This window comes from Manis javanica, chromosome 4 (assembly GCF_040802235.1).
Source record: "Manis javanica isolate MJ-LG chromosome 4, MJ_LKY, whole genome shotgun sequence".
Classification (NCBI taxonomy): Eukaryota; Metazoa; Chordata; class Mammalia; order Pholidota; family Manidae; genus Manis; species Manis javanica.
In genome coordinates, this window is record NC_133159.1 from 79,502,687 (window position 1) to 79,522,836 (window position 20,150).

At 39.0% G+C, this 20,150-nt stretch overlaps 1 protein-coding gene across 5 annotated transcripts in view; it reads right to left on the bottom strand.

Moving 5' to 3' along the window:
• Positions 1–761: 761 nt before the first annotated feature.
• Positions 762–20,150, bottom strand: part of BCAR3 (BCAR3 adaptor protein, NSP family member) — a 112,681-nt gene continuing 93,292 nt past the window's right edge. For 3 of the 5 annotated variants that reach the window (XM_073234304.1, XM_073234305.1, XM_073234307.1), the window contains 4 exons: positions 13,869–14,040; positions 11,442–11,553; positions 4,420–4,650; positions 762–1,408 (listed from right to left, as the gene is read on the bottom strand). In XM_073234304.1, the coding sequence (XP_073090405.1) occupies positions 1,230–1,408; positions 4,420–4,650; positions 11,442–11,553; positions 13,869–14,040 (694 nt within the window). In that variant the 3' untranslated portion in view covers positions 762–1,229. The remainder of the gene's footprint in view (positions 1,409–4,419; positions 4,651–11,441; positions 11,554–13,868; positions 14,041–20,150) is intronic. The other 2 variants (XM_073234306.1, XM_073234308.1) reach the window with 1 other exon arrangement.

The window sequence follows — 20,150 nt, forward strand, 5'->3', positions numbered from 1 at the left end:
CCTTTAAAAAAAAATGAGCGAGGGGCCTCAAAATAATAAGACTCATTATGAAAAATAGAAACAACAATTTGAAACTAATATTTCCATCATATTAAATTGACTACATTAAGAGGCTCATGGTTTCATAGGACAATAGTTAAATTATAGTGTAACTTCTATAACCAGTAGATCTTATTTTTTCAAAGGCTAACATTATGGAGAAATTTTTACAACTTACTTGAGAGAAGTTGGATATGAAACTATTCTGTATAGTCCAAAAATTATTTAGAAGATAGGAAGAAAAAGCTAAGTGGTAAGTGTTTGGCTGTTGGTGGCAGAGTAATAGAAGTTTATTATTTTACTTTAAAATCTTGAATTACAAATTTGCTACAACAGAAAAAATTTGAGAGGGATACTGATAAACTAGAAAGTATCACTTGAGAGGTTGAAAATCTAGAACGGAAACCTAGAAAACTCAGTTATCAGCTACAGGAAAAGGTAAGTCAGTTATTTACAAATACATTGTGATGTCATGAAATATACAACTAATGTGGGCGCACTCAAACCAGGTCCTGTGCTTAAACTGACTAAGACCCAGGTACTAGCAAGCACCACAGCTTCAGTTTAAACTTAGGTTTTCTGGAGCCGGCTCAACCTTATATCACTCACTATTCAGTCTGTCTCCTAAGCCAGAAATTTAAAATTTTCCCTACCACTCTAATTTTGGTTTCCTACCAGGAAACAGCAGCTAGGAAAGCAGATGGTGTTTCAGGAAGGTAGGATTATTGGACTAGAAGTTTTTAATATAAAGAGACAGGATACAGTTGTTTCACAAAAAGATATATTTTCATGACTATTTACATTTTTCGTATTTAAAGAATATCATACAACTGATACCTTCTGAAATGTTTTTTAAACTCTTTCCTATTTACACTTACACTTATATGACATGAAATTAAAACTAAACGGTCAAATACCTTGGTAGTAGAACGCAGCCAACATAGCTAGCTCTTAAAATTTGCTTATCAACATTAGCGACAGTTACTAATAAATTATCATTCGTTTTAAAATCAGTAGTAATTTTAAACGATAAATAAGTGTGCTCTGTGCAATTTACAGGTTTAATATCCTGTGGATAATAAAAGCTGATATATTGTCAGATTTGCACATTATTACTTTATCAAATAAGCTTTCCCAAAGAAGAAACTGGAAAAGCTTGGAGTAATATCCTAAGATTCTCTGAAGAATTATCAAAGCTCTGCCTGCTTTACAGCAGGAGGTTCCAGTTTACGTGAGAGGGCAGTTAAAATCTGGTTGAATTTCTCATATCTTTCTGTCTGATTCACTTGGGCGCCTTTGCTGCCCCATAGCAGTCGCATTTGAAATTCTGTCTTGAAGATTTCACTCATTTCTTCATCAGGTTGAAAACCTGAAACAAAGGAAGATGTTACGTCAGTTCTGCCTAAAACATAGTGTTGAACATAAACTGGTAACTTGCTTGTTTTAAAGAGGGATCAAAATGAACTTCATTGTTTCTCAAAACTAAAAAAATAGCTCCAAGGAAAATTAAAGGATCTTTTCTATATACATCCTCTAGGCCCTAAACACTTACAGAGAAGAAACAGCATCATGTAAACTTACTAAAACATGATAGAATAAAATTTGTGTGCACAACCCACTGTGGGCTGTAGGACTGTGGGAAGTAGTGTTCAAAGTATATTGCTTTTGTTTTTTTAAACAGCTTTATTGATGTATAACTTAGGTGTTGATTGACATATATTAACTGCACAGTTTGATTTAGAATAGGAAACTTAGGCAGTTGCACAGTCATTACCACCAATTTCAAAACACTCTCATCACTCATCCTCTGTGTCCGCACCCAGACCCCAGCCAACCACTGATCTTTTTGTTGTTATTTTGCCGTTTCTAGAAACTTATGTAAGTGGGGTCATATAATATGGACTTTTTTTGTTGTTAAGGTATTACTGATATACACTTATGAATGTTTCAAATGAAAAACAATGTGGTTACTACATTCACCTATAATATGGACTTTTAAATGTCTGCTCTCAGCATGCTTGAGATTATTCCATATTGTGTGTTATCAATAACTCATTTCTTTTTATTGCTGAGTAGTATTAAGTTAGATGGACATGCCACATTTTGTTTATTCACCAACTGATATTTGGATTGTTTCTAGTTTCTGGCTCTAAGGAATGATGTGAACATGTCTGTGTGGACGTGTAAGTTTTCATTTCTCTAGGAGACAGATTACTGGGTCATGTGGTAAATACACATGTACTTTTAAAAAACTATCAAACTTCTAAAATGTACCTTTTTATATTCTCACTAGCAATATATGAAGATTTCAGTTTCTCCACATTCTGCCAAATCTTAGTATTAATGTTTTAAAATTAGATAGTATGTGGTAGTATTTCATTGTGGGTTAATGCTTTGAACATCTTTCCAAATAGTTATTCAAATCTTTTGTACAAATTTTGTCTTCTCATTGAGTTGTAAGACTTTTTTTTTTGTATGCTAGCTATAAATCTTTTATCAGTTCAAAGTTTAATAAGTATTTTCTTCTAATCTGTGGCTTTCCTTTTCACTTTCTTAGTGGAGGAAAACTTTAAATTTTGATTTATCAATGTTTTCTGTTTTAATTCATGATTTTTGTGTCCTAAGATACCCTTGCCTAACTCAAGGGCACAAAAACTTCTCCTGTTTTCTTATAGAAGCTTTGTTTCAGCTCTTACATTTTAGGTGTGTGATCCATTTTGGATTAATTATTTTGTACAGTATGAGGTAAAGATTTTTTTTTTTTTTTTTTTTGCATATGATATCCAATAGTTCCAGCACCATTTGTCGAAAAGACTGTTCATTCCAATGAATTACTTTTGCACCTCGGTCAAAAATAAATTAGTCATATATGTGGACCTGTTTCTTGACACACTCTTCTGTATAAGAGAAATCTGGTTTACTTCAGGTAGAGTGGACAAAACCTCCAGCCAAAGAGTCACAGGGGCTGTGTGATTCTCATCCTTGATTAGTGCTGGAGGAGTCTGCCCTATCATTAATATATTCCCACCATCTAGATAACAGGATCTTGGTAGTAGAGAGGACAAGAGAAGCCTTCTAGTCCATCCTTCCATGTATCTTTGACAGGCAACTAACCAGAGACCAAATGATGACTTGCATACATTCATTTAACATGCTTTGAGCCCCTACTGTGGGTAACTGCTGGGGATATGTTGGTAAGCAAATCTCTGCCCTTATGGGTTCACAGTCACTTCCAGCAATGGAAACTTATTATATAACCTGTAGCAGGATTAACTGAGAAGTACCATCAGATACTTTTAAAGTGGTTTGCTATGTAGAGCAACAGCCTAAAGCACACTTTTCTCAAAATCCGTCTCAATATATTTTAGGCAATATCCAATGTAATATATTTACAGCCTTTGTATATAAGCAGGCATTCTAATATCTGGTGAGTTGAATTACATGCTCTTATGGTTTGAATCCTACACTCATGACCCTGGAGAACATTCTGAGGACAAAGGTGAAACAGGTATGTGGTTAACCTACAGCAATTACAGTACAAATTATTTAGTTTTAGACTAAAAAGTTCTAAAGCAACAACTTTTTATTAGTATGGGGCAGAAGAGGCCTGTTTTATTTCATATAATTTGTTCTTTGTGGATCAATCTGTGGGCCCTCGAAAAATGTTTTAAATTATATAGTGAGGAAGAGAATATAGTCCTCCCTGATAACTGCTTTGGTAAAGCCTTCATTCTTGCAGTTGTAAGCTTTCAACTTTTCAGCTTTCCTCCACACAGATGCCAGATTTAAAACATAACTGACCATATATGACAACCGTCCCATATTTAAAACCCTTCACTGGCTCTTCCTCAGCCACAGTTGTGCATGGAAGGCCTTCTACTGTATTGACCTCCTTCAGCTTAGTTGGCCATTCTTTAAGATAAACTTTACAGTAATAAAAACCTAAGTACTTGTGGTTTGTTATTTTTTTTTCAAGTTCTCAGTACCTTTGCTTGTGCTGGACCCTCTAGAGCTAAGAGCAGGGGAGCTTACTTCCCAGTATGAATGGGAAGAAATAGGAATAAAGATAAATGAAGTCAAATAAAATAGAACTCCAACTCCTGTTGTCCCATCACCTTTTCTAATAGTGATGATTAGAGGTACTAATGGTAGGCCAGCTGACCAATTCTTGATCTTTTCTGTCTATTCTGTATCACTGACACAACAGAACACATAAAAAGAAGGGAGGAACAGGGACCTCAAGTCATTAATAGGAAGTATTGATCAATCATACAGGAAATGGAATTCCCATGCCTTAATCTTTCTAATTGAGAGCACCCATTCTCAATTCCTTCAATTACTAGACAGAGTAGAGAGCAGCTTACAAAAAACAGCACTTACCTTCTAGAATCCTCTCGGCATTTAACCGGTAACTGTTTGCAGCCTCTGCCATGACTCGGGCTGTTGTCAGATGGTTCAGCATAATTTCACAGCTTTCATCATTTTTTTCCCACATGTCAGTTCCTTCAAAAGTGACAGCTTGGCGTTCCATCAAGGTCACAAGAGGCATCAGCAGTGGGACTGATACATTGTTTGGCAGAACACATGTGGACTCTGAAACAAGGGGTAAAACTTCCCATATCATAATTCTTTTCAGTTCAGCACAGATAGTGATGTTGGAGAATCCTGGACTCACCTACTCCCACAGATACACCAAATCTGCTGCTAAATATAGAACAACTTCCTTTGGGAAAAAACAAAAATCCTAAAACCTGTTTAAGCCACTCCTATTCATCAGGCAAACAAGAGGAGGGCCTTATTGAAGTGGTAGGAAAGGCTAGAACACTCTTGCCAGAAACTTAGTACCTAGGAACTAAAACCCTGGAGCTTCTGCCTGAGGAGCAGAGCTGGAATCCCACACCAGACACCCAAACTTGTAAGACCTGCACTGTAGTGATGAGCCCACAAAACATCTAGTTTTAAAAACCAATAGTGCTCGTGTCCATGAGATCCATGGGGGCTATAATGGTCTGAGAAACAGCTCTTGCAGGGCTTCTGTACTCAGACACACATGCCCTAGTGTTCACAGAAGCTGCCTGAAAGGTGCCCAGACTTTACCTGAATTAAGACTCATTTGCTAATCTTAAAGTGTTGGCCAAAGGAGCAGGCATCTAATTTAGTACACATTTTTGCACTCACTACATTCTGCATTTTCTCTCCGCCTCATGAATGCCATTTTTTTTGTTAGGATTTTTTTTTCCTTTCCTTTTTCCTTACAGATGATATCTATATGCTCTCTCTTCCCTCATTCCAGCTGGCAGGTGCCATCTTCACTCTAGCCAGAGGCCACCATCTATACCTCTCCCCCTACCTCATTCCAGAGGGCACTGTCTCCTAGAGGGAAGCTTTTACGCATATCTGCTGCCCTGGGTGTACCTACCGTTTGATCACCTAGCTCTGGAGGCCAGAGGGACTTGCAATCCTGTATTCCACAGGACTGTAACAATGGAGAGACAGTTCTTGGCCACCACCACTGGGGTACTGCATAGACAGCAACTGAACCTCCCCATCCCCATTCTTTCTTTGAAAGAGGCTAGTTGCTGGTCCAGGAGCTTTGGCCTGAGGGGGCAGGCTTCAGGCTTGACACACAGCTAGGGGCCTTTGGAGGTGTTTTCAGGGAACATAGTCTAGGGAAAGCCATCTTTCCAGACTCCACCTGACTCAGTACAGCTTACTAGTATCTCCCAGAAAGGAGTTAATACACTCATTTGGAGCCCTGATCTTTACAACTGTCACCCAGAAAACAACCACACACTGGTGGCTGGCGGGGCTTACACTTGCAGTCCTACAGCACTGTATATCTTTGCACACTTAAAAGCTGATGCCTAGGGTCTAGGCTTCAATCAGTCTGAATCTAGTTGTTGACTGAGATCCTCTTTGGGACATGGACAAGTCTTTGCATATCATCAACTACTGGGAGCCATTAAAAATTGGCTGCATGGATGATTATAAAGGTTTGAGAGGCAACCAAGAGCTAGGGCAAGGTTGAATGTAAGGTTCATCTCCTACATGAGGCCACTCCTTCAAGACTGGGAGAAGTGGCTGTTTTAACTAACACATAGAAACCAACAGAGAATCAAGCAAAAGGAAGAAATGGAATATATTCCAAATGAAAGAACAAGATAAATCCTCAGAAAAAAAAACCTTCATGAAGCAGATAATTGACTTGATAGAGTTCAAGGTAATGGTCACAAAGGTGCTCACTGAACTTGGGAGAAAAATTGGGATTGAACATAGAATGTCAACAAAATAAGAAATACAAGAAAGTACTAAATAGAAGTCAGAGCAAAAGAATACAGTACTTGAACTGGAAAACACTTGAAATGGATTCAAAAGACTAGATGAAGCAGAAGAAAGGATGAGTGAACTTGGAGGATAGGGCAATGAAACTCAGCAGAAAAAAGAAAAATATGAAAAAAGTGAAGACAGTTTAAACGACTTATGGGACATCAAGTGGACTAACATGCACATTATAGGGATTCCAGAAGAAGAGAAAGTTCAGAAAACTTTATTTGAAGAAACGATAGCTGAAAACTTACCAAATCTCGGGAGGGAAACTGACATCCAGATCTAGGAAGCCCACAGAGTTTCAAATAAGATGAACCCAAAGAGATCCACAGGTAAGACACATTATAATTAAAATGCCAAAAGTTAAAGACAAGGAAAAAAATCATAAAAGCAGTGCAAGAAAAACAACTTGTAATGTCCAAGGGAACCCCCATAAGACTAACAGGTTTTTCAGCAGAAACTCTGTAGGTCAGAAGGGAATTAGTATATTCAAAATGCTAAAACAAAAATATTTCCAACTAAGAATACTCTGTCTAGCAAAGTTACCATTCAAAACTGAAGGAGAGTTTTTCAGGCAAACAAAAGCTAAAGGAGTTCACCACTAAACCAGCCATACAAGAATTGTTAATGGGGACTCTTTAAACTTAACAGAAAGGGTGCTAGTTAGTAACAAGAAAACATACAAGTACAAATCTTACTGGTTAAGGTAAATATACAGTAAAGGGGGATAATCACTTATAGAGCTTGTATGAAGTTTTTAAAAGATGAGTAGTAAAAATAACTACAATAAGGGATATACAGGATAAAAAGATGTAAAATATAACATCAAAAACATAAAACATGGTGGGGGTACTAAAAATGCAAAGCTTTAGAATGCATTCAAATTTAAGTTGATATCAACTTAAAATAGACTGTTATAAGTTGTTACATATAAATCTCACAGTACCAACAAAGCAAAAATCTATACTAGATACACAAAAGAGAAAGAGAAAGGAATCTAAACATACTACCAAAGAAAGTTACTAAACAACAAAAGAAGTGAGCAAGAGAAGAAAGAACTACAAAACAGCCAGAAAACAATGAAATAAAAAAATGGCAGTAAGTACACCTAGCATAATTCCTTTAAATATAAAAGGACTAAATTCTCCAATTAAGACATACAATGGCTGAATGGATAAAAGACAAGACTCATCTTTATGCTGCCTCCAAGAGACTCACTTCAGAAGTAAGGGCACACATAGGATGAAAGTGAAGGAATAGAAAAAGATATTCTGTGCAAATGGAAACTAAAAGAAAACTAGAGTAGTTACAGCAGACAAAATAGACTTTAAAACAAAGATTGTTATTAAAGGGCATTACATCATAATAAAGAATCAATCCAACAAGGGGATGTAGTATTTGTTAAGATTTATGTACCTAACATAAGAGCACCTAAATATATAAAGCAAATATAAACAGACACAAAGGGAGAAATAAAGAGCAATACAATAATAATAGGTGTCTTTAGTAATGCACCTACATCAACAGATAGATCATCCAGACAGAAAATTAGTAAGAAATCATTGGCCTTAAATGATGTTAGACCAGATGGACTAAACGCAACAGAATACACGCTCTTCTCAAGTACACATGGGACATTCTCCAGGACAGATCCTATGTTAAGCCACAAAAATCTTAGTACTTATAAAAAGACTGAAATCATATGCATCTTCTCAACCACAATGGTATGAAACTAGGAATCAGAAGAAGAAATGTGGAAAACTCAAAAATATATGGAGATTAAATATGCTGCTGAACAACCAATGAGTCAAAAGAGAAATTTTAATACTTTGAGACAAATGAAAATGGAAACACAACATACCAAAACTTATGGCATGTGGCAAAAGCAGTTCCTAGGGGGAAGTTCAGAGTGATAAATACCTACCTCAGTAAACAAGAAAAATCTCAAACAATCTAATTCTACACCTCAAAGAATCAGAAGAAGCACAAATGAAGCTCAAAATTAGTAGAAGGAAGGAATAACAGAGTGGAAATAAACAGAGACCACTTATATGCCAACAAATTGGACAACCTAGAAGGAATTGGTAATTTTCTAGAAACATACTGCCTAACAAGACTGAATAATGAAGATACAGAAAACCTGAACAGATGGGTTACTAGTGGAAAGGCTGAATTAGTAATAAAAAAATCTCCCAACAAACACCAGGTGGCTTCACTGGTAAATTCTACCAAAGTAAATTAATACCAATCCTTAAACTCTTCCAAAAAATAGAAGTGTAACTCATTACCACCATTACCCTGATATCAAAACCAGATAGGGATGCCACAAGAAAATTACAGGCCAGTATCCTGGGTAAGCATAGATGTAAAAATCCTAACAATATGTTAGCAAACTGCATTCAACAATATGTTAAAAGGATCACACACTAGGATCAAGTGGGATTAATTTCAGGGACACAAGGATAGTTTAACATCTGCAAATCAATTTGATACACATTAACAAAATGAATAAAAATCATATAAACTCAGCAGATAGAGAAAAAGCTTTTGACAAAGTTCAACATCCAACTATAAAAACTCAAGAGATGGTATAGAGGGAATGTACCTTAACATAATAAAGGCCATATATCACAAGCCCACAGCTCCATCACATTCAATGGTAAAAAGCTGAAAGCTTTTCCTCTAAGATCAGGAACAAGGATATCCATCCACTCTTGCTACTTTTATTCAACATAGTATGTCCTAGACAGTACAATTGGTCAGGAAAAAGAAAAGCATCTATGTTGGAAAGGAAATAGTAAAACAGTCACTATTTGCAAATCACGTGATACTATATGTAGAAAACTGAAAAAACTCCAAAAACTGTTAGAATAAATGAATTCAGAATCAATATATAGAGATTGGTTGCATTTCTATACACTAATAACAAACTATCAGAGAAATAAAAACAATTCCATTTACAATTGCATCAGAAAGAATAAAATACCAAGGGATAAATTCAAAGTGAAAGACCTGTACCCTGAAAACTGTAAGACACTGATGAAAGAAATGGAAAGACAAATGGAAAGATATTCCATACTTATAGACTGGAAGAATTAATATTGTGAAAATGGCCATATTATCCAAAGCAATCTACAGATTCAATGCAATCCTTATCAAATTTCAGTGGCATTTTTCACAGAAATAGAACAAACAATCCAAAAATTTGTATGGAACCACAAAACTCCAAATAGCCACAACAATCTTGAGAAAGAAGATCAAAGCTGGAGATACACTTCCTGATTTCAAATTATATTACAAAGCTATAGTAATCAAAACAGAATGGTACTGACAAAAACAATCAGTACACCAACAGAACAGAATAGAGAGCCCAGAAATAAATACATAATATGATCAATTCACAACAAAGGAGCCAAGAATATATAATGATAAAAGGACAGTATCCTCAATAAATGGTGTTAGGAAAACTGGCCAGCCACATGAAACTGGACCACTGTCCTACACATCATACACAAAAATCAACTCAAAATGGATTAAAAACTTGAGTATAAGACCTGAGACCATGAAACTCCTAGCAGAAAATATAGATGGTAGGCTCTTTGACATTGGTCTTGGTGATGACTTTCTGGATCTTACACCAAAAGCAAAGGCAAAAAATAAAAAACAAGTGGGACTATATCAAACTATAAAGCTGCACAGCAAAGGAAACATTAACAAAATGAAAAGGCAACCTACTGAATATTTGTAAATCATGTATCTGATAAGGGGTTAACATCCAAAATACATAAAGAACTCATGTACTCTATGGGAAAAAAAAATCCAACCCCATTAAAAAATGGGCAGAGGATCTCAATAGACATTTCTCCAAAGAAGACATACAGATGGCCAACAAGCACATGAAAAGGTGCTGAACTGAACATCAGGAAAATGCAAATCAAAACCACAGTGAGATATCACCTTACACCTATTGGGATGGTTAGTATCAAAAAAGACAAGAAATAACAAGTGTTAGTGAGGATGTGCAGGAAAAGGGAATGTAAACTGGTACACCCACTATGGAGAACAGCATGATGGAGATAACCTCAAAAAACTAAAATAGAAATACCATATGATAGTAGCAATTCCACTTCTGGGTATTTATCTGAAGAAAATGAAAATTCTCAAAAAGCTATTTGCATCCCCATGTTCACTGTACCACTGTTTATAATATCCAACCTACAGAAACAAGCTAAAACATCCATCAATGGATAACTAGATAAAGAAAACATGTTATGTGTGTGTGTGTGTGTGTGTATGTATGATATATATATATATGTGTACATATATTATATACACTGTATATTTAGCCATAAAAAAATGAAATCCTGCCATTTGCAATAACATGTATGAACCTTGGACGCATTGTGCTAAGGAAATAAGACAAAAAGGTAAATATCATATGATCGCATTTATATGTGGAATCTGCAAAAACAAAAATAAAAATACACAAAAAAACAAAAACCAAGCTCTTGGATATAGAGAACAGATTGGTGGTTGCCTGAGGTGGGAGGGGTGGGGGTAGGTGAAATGGGTGAAGGGGATCAAAAAGGTACAAATTCCCAGTTAGAAAATGAGTAAGTCATGGGGTGTAATGTACAGTGTTGTGACTATAGTTATTAATACTGCACATTTGAAAGTAGCTAGAAGAGTGGATCTTAAAAATTATCATCATGAGGAAAATTTTTTAACTATGAACGGTGATGAATGTTATTAACTGGACTTATTATGGTGATCACTTTGCAATATATACCAATATTGAATCATCACATTGTACACCTGAAACTAATATTATACATATTATACCTCTATTTAAAAAAGTAAAGCACAGAACAAGGAGACTGTTCTAGCAACTGCAGACCTTCTATAAGAGATGCTGTCATCTGATAAAAGCTGTGATGACCTATCAATGAGCCTGCAGATAACTCAGGGTCTATGCCCTGCTAACTGCTTCAGTCATCAGGGCAGAGTCCACCAAACAGCGTTACAGACACCAACAGGCAGCACCACGCCCATGTGTGCTGACCCTGTGTGCTCACCTCTGCCTTCGTGTAGGGCTTTACTGAATGGCTTCAGCTGCTTCTCATACAGGATGGCCGTTTGGGTGTACTGGTGCCGCAGGGTGGTCCACGTTTTCTCTAACCTTGTGATCTGGAAGAAGGAGAAGTGTTATCATTTTGGAAAAGGCACTTTTGAAAATACAAAGGTCAAAGCAATTGAAAGGAATGTACAGAGAAAAGCTAATCCCCTAACCTGCCTTTTTTGTGCATTGCTCTAAGGCCTGCTGCAGAGACAGGACAGCTCATCAGTCATGTTTGTGTGTGTGTGTGTGTGTGTGTGTACACTCATCCACCTTTTAAAATAAGTGCATATCATACTATACACATTTTTCTGTTCCTTGCTTGGAAATCATTCCATATAAGTGCATATACAACAGCAGAGAACAGCCTTATTTTCTTAAACTTCTGCATAATATTTCACTTTATGGATAAACTACAGTTTAACTAGTCTCCTATAAATAAGAGTTTTAAATATATTTCTATTACAAAATTAAAAATTGTAAACATTTTGGGCAGAAATTTGAAGAATATTCTCCCAATGCCCTATGAAGCAGTTACGCTGGTTTCATTTTACAGGTTAGAAAACAGAAGAGATAGGTAAGTTGCTCAAGGTTTCATAGCTGGTAAGTGGCATTTATGAGATTCATTTCCTTGGCCTCTATTCCCAGAGGGAGATGAGAAGGAATCGGCACCAGCAGGTCTGCTGGGAAGGCAAGGACACAGGCTGGTCTCCCTCTGGCCCCACCATGCTGCTCTCTCTTCTCACTGTCCCCTTCTCTTCACCTCTCTGAAGCATCTGCCTTTCTTCAAGCAGCCCTGGTCTCTCATGTAGGCCCATCTCCTGGATGCTTTCTGGCACCAGAAGCTGAGAAGTGAAGGCACATGTGCCCATAGTATAGAGGCAGGTTTGGAGGTTGACACACAGAAATGATGTCTCTTGGGTTTTCCCTGGATCTGCCACTTCCCTCTCCAGGCCATGCCCTGGCTCACCTCAAGTTTCTGAACACTCTGGAAGACTGTGTGCCCTCACTGCTGAGGTGCTCCAGATGGGAAGAGTCTGAGCTGCTGGAGGGGAGGGAGGTGCCTACAAATGCATGTAAAGGTGCTCTGGGAGAAGTCCCTAATCACTGAGTTTGATGTCATGGACAGCAACCATGTGATCCCACAAAACATCCCCTTCTCTCAGAGGCACTCTGGGCTGGAGAGCTATACACACAGCTCAGCCTGTTGGCTCAGTCTTCAAAATGATAGGCAGTTTCAGATAATAGGAAATGAATATGATGCAAATTTAAAACATCTAAAAAATGAAAAGTTAACTCCTATTATTATAAAAGTATATCATGAAAATATAAACTTGCCTATTTCAAATACAGATTCTACATAATTCCAGTGCATCTAAACATTTTGAAAGCTGTTAGAACGTTATAATTGCAACTGACTGCCTAAGATTTCCTGGTGAAGGCACTAAGTTGTTCAGTTTTTTGTTTTTAAGGTGACCTTGCTTTAATGCAAGGAAATGATATTCCTAACATACTCTGGCTTGCAAGACATGTGACTGTGGCTGTCTTCCCTAGTAGCAGTGCTCAATTCTCAGTACCCAGTAGGATTTTAGAGACAATCCATGGCTATGAAATAGTCAGGCTAAATGACCAGTGACTTTGGTGGTACTGGTTGCAGACTGGGCTTGCAGGACCGTAATCCCGTACTTAACGTCCTCCAAGCACCTAGGACTTGGCAAAACAGAAAAGGGAAAGCTGACAGCAATCAAGACAACGGGATGACTTTTCTCAATGAGGTCCATTTGACATCAAATACAGGTTTTTCAGATTTGACATGCATCCTAAAAACAGCCCACCAAAGCAGATAAATTCAAATGCCAAGTTTCAGAAACTCTAATTAGAGGGTTATTTGGGCATTGGGCCAGGAATCAATTTTTTAACAGGAGAGTTTGTTTTAGGTGATATAAGGAACATATTAAGATAAATAACATTCTAGGGATTCTCAGGTGAAGGTCCACAAATGCCAAGTCACTGCCTCAAAGTGCCCACATGCCTGGTGGCCCAGACAGCAGCATTCTCTTTCTTATATGACATACTTTAGCCAGACATATCATCCTAATAGGTTTCTCAGGAATACTGGTTGTTCTTGCGATGACTCTCCTTATTTTACATCAAAGAGAAAGCATGGGCTGTCAGCAATTACCCACTGTTTTTAAAAACAGAGCCGAATACTTAGGACACTTCACTCGGTTGCCCCCCAGTCCAGCACCTTTCAATAAGATTCAATTTACCTTTTGAGATTGACTAAAATAGCTTGTGATTTGCTAAGCATGGGCTCACAGATCACTTTGCAAAATGTTAAGTACACACAGGCCTGCTGAGCTGCACAAAGCAAGTGGAAATTTACCTGTGACATTTCCAGGGCTTTCATGATGGCCGAGAAAGAATAGAGGTCCCCCATGGAGTCTTTCAGTTCCACTGCCACCTGGATGATCCTATTGAGGGTGGCTGCTCGGTCCTCCAAAGTGCCCGTGCAGCCCAGAATGTCCACTGCAATGCCGATGGCCATTGTGTTGTGTCTGAGAGGGAGATGAGCAGTCTCAGGGTCAACAGGGCTGGGAGGAAGCAGAACCAAACCGGCCAGGAAAAGGACTAGCTTTGCATCACTTGCAGCTATCACCTGAGACATGCTGGCAGCTCAGAGAGCTTGGTTGTTGATTTCAACAGTGAGATCCCCTCGCCACTGCAGACTGCAGCAGGACCCAGGCTAGGCCTCAGAGGGTGCACTATGCAGAGTCAAAAAGGACAGCTGCCCCAGGACAGGCACATTCACTCCTGGACTAGGGAGCAGGAAGAGGGTCCTCCTGGTGTGAAGCTACTCAGAAGTGCACATGCTCCCTGTACCTTTCACCATGAGAGGCCCAAGGAGATGCCTGGTTCCCCCAACACAGGAGCCCCCTCCTCAGGGAAGCTGTGGGCCACCTCCACTGAGGCCCATGGAATGGGGAGTGGAAGGGATAGGAAGATGAGAGAATATACTTGACACAGGAAGACATGGATGTCAGACAATGGCAGGAATGAGGAGCTAAAACTGATATGTCTGCTGCTGTGGTCAAAAGGCCAGAAAGTGAATGGAGAGGTGGACAAAGACTGAATAGCTGACTGGCAGGAATTTTCCCTGTAGGTCAGACCCTAATAAAATCAAAATCTTTTATCTGCCAACAATCCTCCCTTTTCTCTTCATCAACTGCACGGGTCATCCTCATAGACCCAGAACAGGAAGCAAGAGTGATCTTTTCTCTACACAACAATGAGACTAATATGAACAGGGTGGCAGGCAGCACTGTAATCCCTTTCCTTCCCTCTGTAAGTTAGGGCCAAGGAGTGGACTGAATTGGGCTGGAATGACCTTGCATTTCTTCCAGGCTGCAGTACAAGTGCTGGAGATGTAACCCCACAGCTATAGCCATTAATGTACAGTGTGCCCTTGAAACTCTGGGGTCCCCTTGTCCTGAAAGTTCACTGCTAAGGATTTGACTCCACCCACGGTTTCTCTCTGAGGCTGCATATGTTGTTCTCCCTTTGCTTAAGCCAAGGGTAGCATGATTCATCTAGAGCCTAGCATTATGAGTTTCTCCAATAATGCTTCTCTGCTTCTCTGATGTGGTTGTGTATGTCAATGTATATCGTGCTTATTTGCAGTGATCATGGGCTGTTACCTGACTGCTCCACTCCTTGATTTCCTTATCTATAAAATGGGAACAAGGGTTATTGTGATGGGAACAAGGGTTATTGTGAGAAACAGAGACAGCATGTTAAAGTGCCATGACTGGGAGGCACTTCTCAAACAGGAGCTGTGGCAGTTTTTCTATGTGCACATCTGTCCCTCTGTATCTTGGTCTATTTTGCCTCATTGTCTTGAGCTCTTTTTCTTTATCTCCTCTTCCTGATTTCTTTCTCAATTAATGGATCATAGACTTAAAGTATATTTTTAGGGACAGGAGCCAAGATGGCAGCGTGAGTAGGGCAGCAGAAATCTCCTCCCAAAAATATATGTATTTTTGAAAATACAACAGATGCAACTATTCCTAAAAGAGAGACCAGTGGATACAGTACAGCAGCCAGGCTACATCTACATCTGTGAGAACTCAGCATCACACGAAGGGGGTAAGACAAGCTGCGGCCCGGCAGGACCTGAGCAGCCCCCCACCCCAGCTCCCCAGTGGGAAGAAAGGAGTCGGAGCAGGGAGGGAGTGGGAGCCCAGGACTGCTAAACAACCAGCTCTAGTAATCTGCACTGGGAGCACAGACATGCAGTGCACGGTGTGCTGGATATTAGAGAAATGGAAAAGCAAAACCTGCAAGGAGGTCCCCACAACTGGCTCCCCTGGGACAAAAGAAAAGCGAATGCTTTTTGAAAGTCTTAAAGGAACAGGGACCTCGGAGCTGAACGAACTCGTTCCGGCACACTCAGCCCAGCAGCTGGGAATCCCGGGGAACTCTAGGTGACCTAACCCCCTGGGAGGCAGCACAGCTCTGAAGCCCCTCACGCGATAAGCAGCCTGCCAGTCATTCCCCCGGCTGGTGCAGATCCCGCCACAGCAGCCGGGTAGCGGGAGAGTGGCCGCGTGCACCCATGGTGGGGAGTGGCCACGTGCACCTGTGGCAGCAGCACCAGAGGGGCCAGGAAGAGGCCCACATGCGCCAGCAGCAGTGGTGGTGGAGCGGCCCGGGAGCAGCCACACCCCCAGCAGCCATCCAGAATCTCCTCCCGGCACACAGCTGCCTGGGCCAGACCCAAAGGCCACTGCCAGCATGCAGCTGCCCAGCGGGGACGCTGCTCTCGCAGAAGAGCACACCCGGTGCGGCTGCCACTCCCTGCAAGGCTCTGCGCTACCCTGATGGAGACCCTGCCCACAGCAGCTTAGGGGATTAACCTGAATGCTGCTGCAGGTGTGGGTAACCGACACAGGCAGCGGAGAAGGGCAAGGCGACCAGCAAGCAGGAAAGGACTTTGTTCTTCCAGCTGACATATGCGCAACCTGCCACAGCTACCTCTATCACCATGAAAAAGCAGAAGAATTTGGTCCAGTCCAGAAATACCAGACAACCCCAGAGAGAGGGCCTGCGGAGATAGACTTAACAAATCCCCCCAAAAAAGAATTCAAAATAAAGGTCATAACCATGCTGATGGATCTTCAGAGAAATATGCAAGAGTTAAAGGATAAAGTTGGAGGGAGAATACAGAAATAAAACAATCCCTGGAAAGACTTAAGAGCAGACTGGATGAGGTGCAAGAGGCCATTAATGGAATAGAAATCAGAGAACAGGAACACAGAGAAGCTGAGGCAGAGAGAGATAAAAGGAATGAAAGAACATAAAGAGAACTGTGTGACCAATCCAAAAGGAAAAATATTAGCATTAAAGGGGTACCATAAGAAGAAGAGAGAGAAAAAGGGATAGAAAGTGTCTTTGAAGAAATAATTGCTGAAAACTGGGGGAGGAAATAGTCTCTCAGACCAGGGAGGCCCACAGAACTCCCAACACAAGGGATCCAAGGAGGACAACACCAAGACATATAATAATTAAAATGGCAAAGATCAAAGACAAGGACAAAGTATTAAAGGCAGGAGAGAGAAAAAAAGGTCACCTACAAAGGAAAACCCATCAGGCTATCATCAGACTTCTCAACAGAAACCTTACATGCCAGAAGAGAATGGCATGGTGTATTTAATGCAATGAAACAGAAGGGCCTTGAACCAAGAATACTGTATCCAGCACGATTATCATTTAAAAATAAAGGAGGGATTAAATAATTCCCAGACAGGCAAAAGTTGAGGAAATTTGCCTCACACAAACCACCTCTACAGGGTATTTTAGAGGCACTGCTCTAGATGGAAGCCATCCTAAGGCTAAATAGATGTCACCAGAGAAAATAAAATTCCAGCAAAGAAAGCAGACCAACCAAATACTAACTAAAGGCAAAAAATAAAATCAACTACCCACAAAAGCAGTTAAAGGAAACACAAAAGAACACAGAATAAAACACCTAACATATAAAGAATGGAGGAGGAGGAATAAGAAAGGAGAGAAATAAAGAATCATCAGACTGTGCTTATAATAGCTTAATAAGTGAGTTAAGTTAGACAGATAGTAAAGTAACCACAAATCTACAGTGTGCAATGGCAATAAGTACATATCTTTCAATAATCACTCTAAATATAAAAGGACTGAATGCACCAATCAAAAGACACAGAGTAACAGAATGGATGAAAAAGCAAGACACATCTGTATGTTGCTTACAAGAGACTCACCTCAAACCCAAAGACATACACAGACTAAAAGTCAAGGGATGGAAAGAGATATTTCATGCAAACAATAGGGAGAAAAAAGTAGGTGTAGCAGTACTGGCATCAGAAAAAATAGACTTCAAAACAAAGAAAGTAACAAGAGATAAAGAAGGACATTACATAATGATAAAGGGGTCAACTCAACAAGAGGATATAACCATTATAAATATATATGCACCCAATACAGGAGCACCAACATATGTGAAACAAATACTAACAGAATTAAAGGAGAAAATAGAATGCAATGCATTCGTTCTAGGAGACTTCAACATACCATTCACTCCAAAGGACAGATCCACCAGACAAAAAATAAGTAAGGACACAGGCACTGAATAACACACTAGAACAGATGGACTTAACAGACATCTACAGAACTCTACACCCAAAAGCAGCAGGATACACATTCTTCTCTAGTGCACATGGAACATTCTCCAGAATAGACCACATACTAGGACACAAAAAGAGCCTCAGTAAATTCAAAAAGATTGGAATTCTACCAACCAACTTCTCAGATCACAGGCATAAAACTAGAAATAAATTGTACAAAGAAAACAAAAAGGCTCACAAACACATTGAGGCTTAACATCATGCTTCTAAATAATCAATGGATCAATGACCAAATCAAAACATAGATCAAGCAATATATGGAGACAAATGACACTGACAGCATAAAGCCCCAACTTCTGTGGGATGCAGTGAAGGCAGTTCTAAGAGGAAAGTATATAGCAATCCAGGCCTATAAAAAGAAGGAAGAACATTCCCAAATGAATAGCCTAAAGTCACAATTATTGAATCTGGAAAAAGAAGAACAAATGAGGCCCAAAGTCAGCAGAAAGAGGGACATAATAAAAATCAGAGAAGAAATAAATAAAATTGAGAACAATAAAATAATAGAGAAAATCAATCAAACCAAAATCTGGTTCCTGAAAAAATAAACAAAATAGATAAACCCCTAGCCAGACTTACTAAGAGAAAAAGAGAATCTACACATCAACAGAATCAGAAATGAGAAAGGAAAAATCACAATGGACCCCACAGAAATACAAAAAATTACTAGAGCATACTATGAAAATCTATATGCTAACAAGCTGCAAAACCTAGAAGAAATGGACAACTTCCTAGAAAAATACAACCTTCCAAGACTGACCAAGGAAGAAACAGAAAATCTAAACAGACCAATTACCAGCAAAGAAATTGAATTGGTAATCAAAAAACTACCCAAGAAAAAAACCCCTGGTCCAGATGGATTCACCACTGAATTTTATCAGACATACAGAGAAAACATAATACCCATTCTCCTTAAAGTTTTCCAAAAAATAGAAGAGGAGGAAATACTTCCAAACTCACTCTATGAAGCCAGGATCACTCTAATACCAAAGCCAGGCAAAGACCTCATGAAAAAAGAAAATTACAGACCAATATCCCTAATGAAAATAGGCAAAAATACTCAACAAAATATTAGCAAACCAAATTAAAAAATACATTAAGAGGATCATACACCATGATCAAGTGGGATTCATCTCAGGGATGCAAGGATGGTACAACATTCGAAAATCCATCATCATCCATTACATCAACAAAAAGAAGGACAGAAACCACATGATCATTTCCATACATGCTGAAAGGCATTCGACAAAATTCAACATCCATTCATGATTAAAAACTCTCAACAAAATGGGTATACAAGGAAAATACCTCAACATAATAAAGGCCATATATGACAAACCCACAGCCAACATCATACTGAACAGCGAGAAGCTGAAAGCTTTTCCTCTAAGATCGGGAACAAGACAGGGATGCCCACTCTCCCCACTGTTTGAATTCAACATAGTACTGGAGGTCCCAGCCACAGCAATCAGACAAACGAAAGAAATACAAGGCATACAGATTGGTAAAGGGGAAATCAAACTGTCACTATATGCAGATGACATGATATTGTACATAAAAAACCCTAAAGACTCCACTACAAAACTACTAGAACTAATATATGAATTCAGCAAAGTTGCAGGATACAAAATTAATACACAGAAATCTGTTGCTTTCCTATACACTAACGATGAATTAACAGAAAGAGAAACCAGGAAAACAATTTCATTCACAATTGCATCAAAAAGAATAAAATACCTAGGAATAAACCTAACCAAGGAAGTGAAAGACCTATATCCTGAAAACTACAAGACAGTCTTAAGAGAAATTAAAGAGGACACTAACAAATGGAAACTCATCCCATGCTCTTGGCTAGGAAGAATTAATATTGTCAAAATGGCCATCCTGCCTAAAGTAATCTATAGATTCAATGCAATGCTTATCAAAATACCAACAACATTCTTCAACAAACT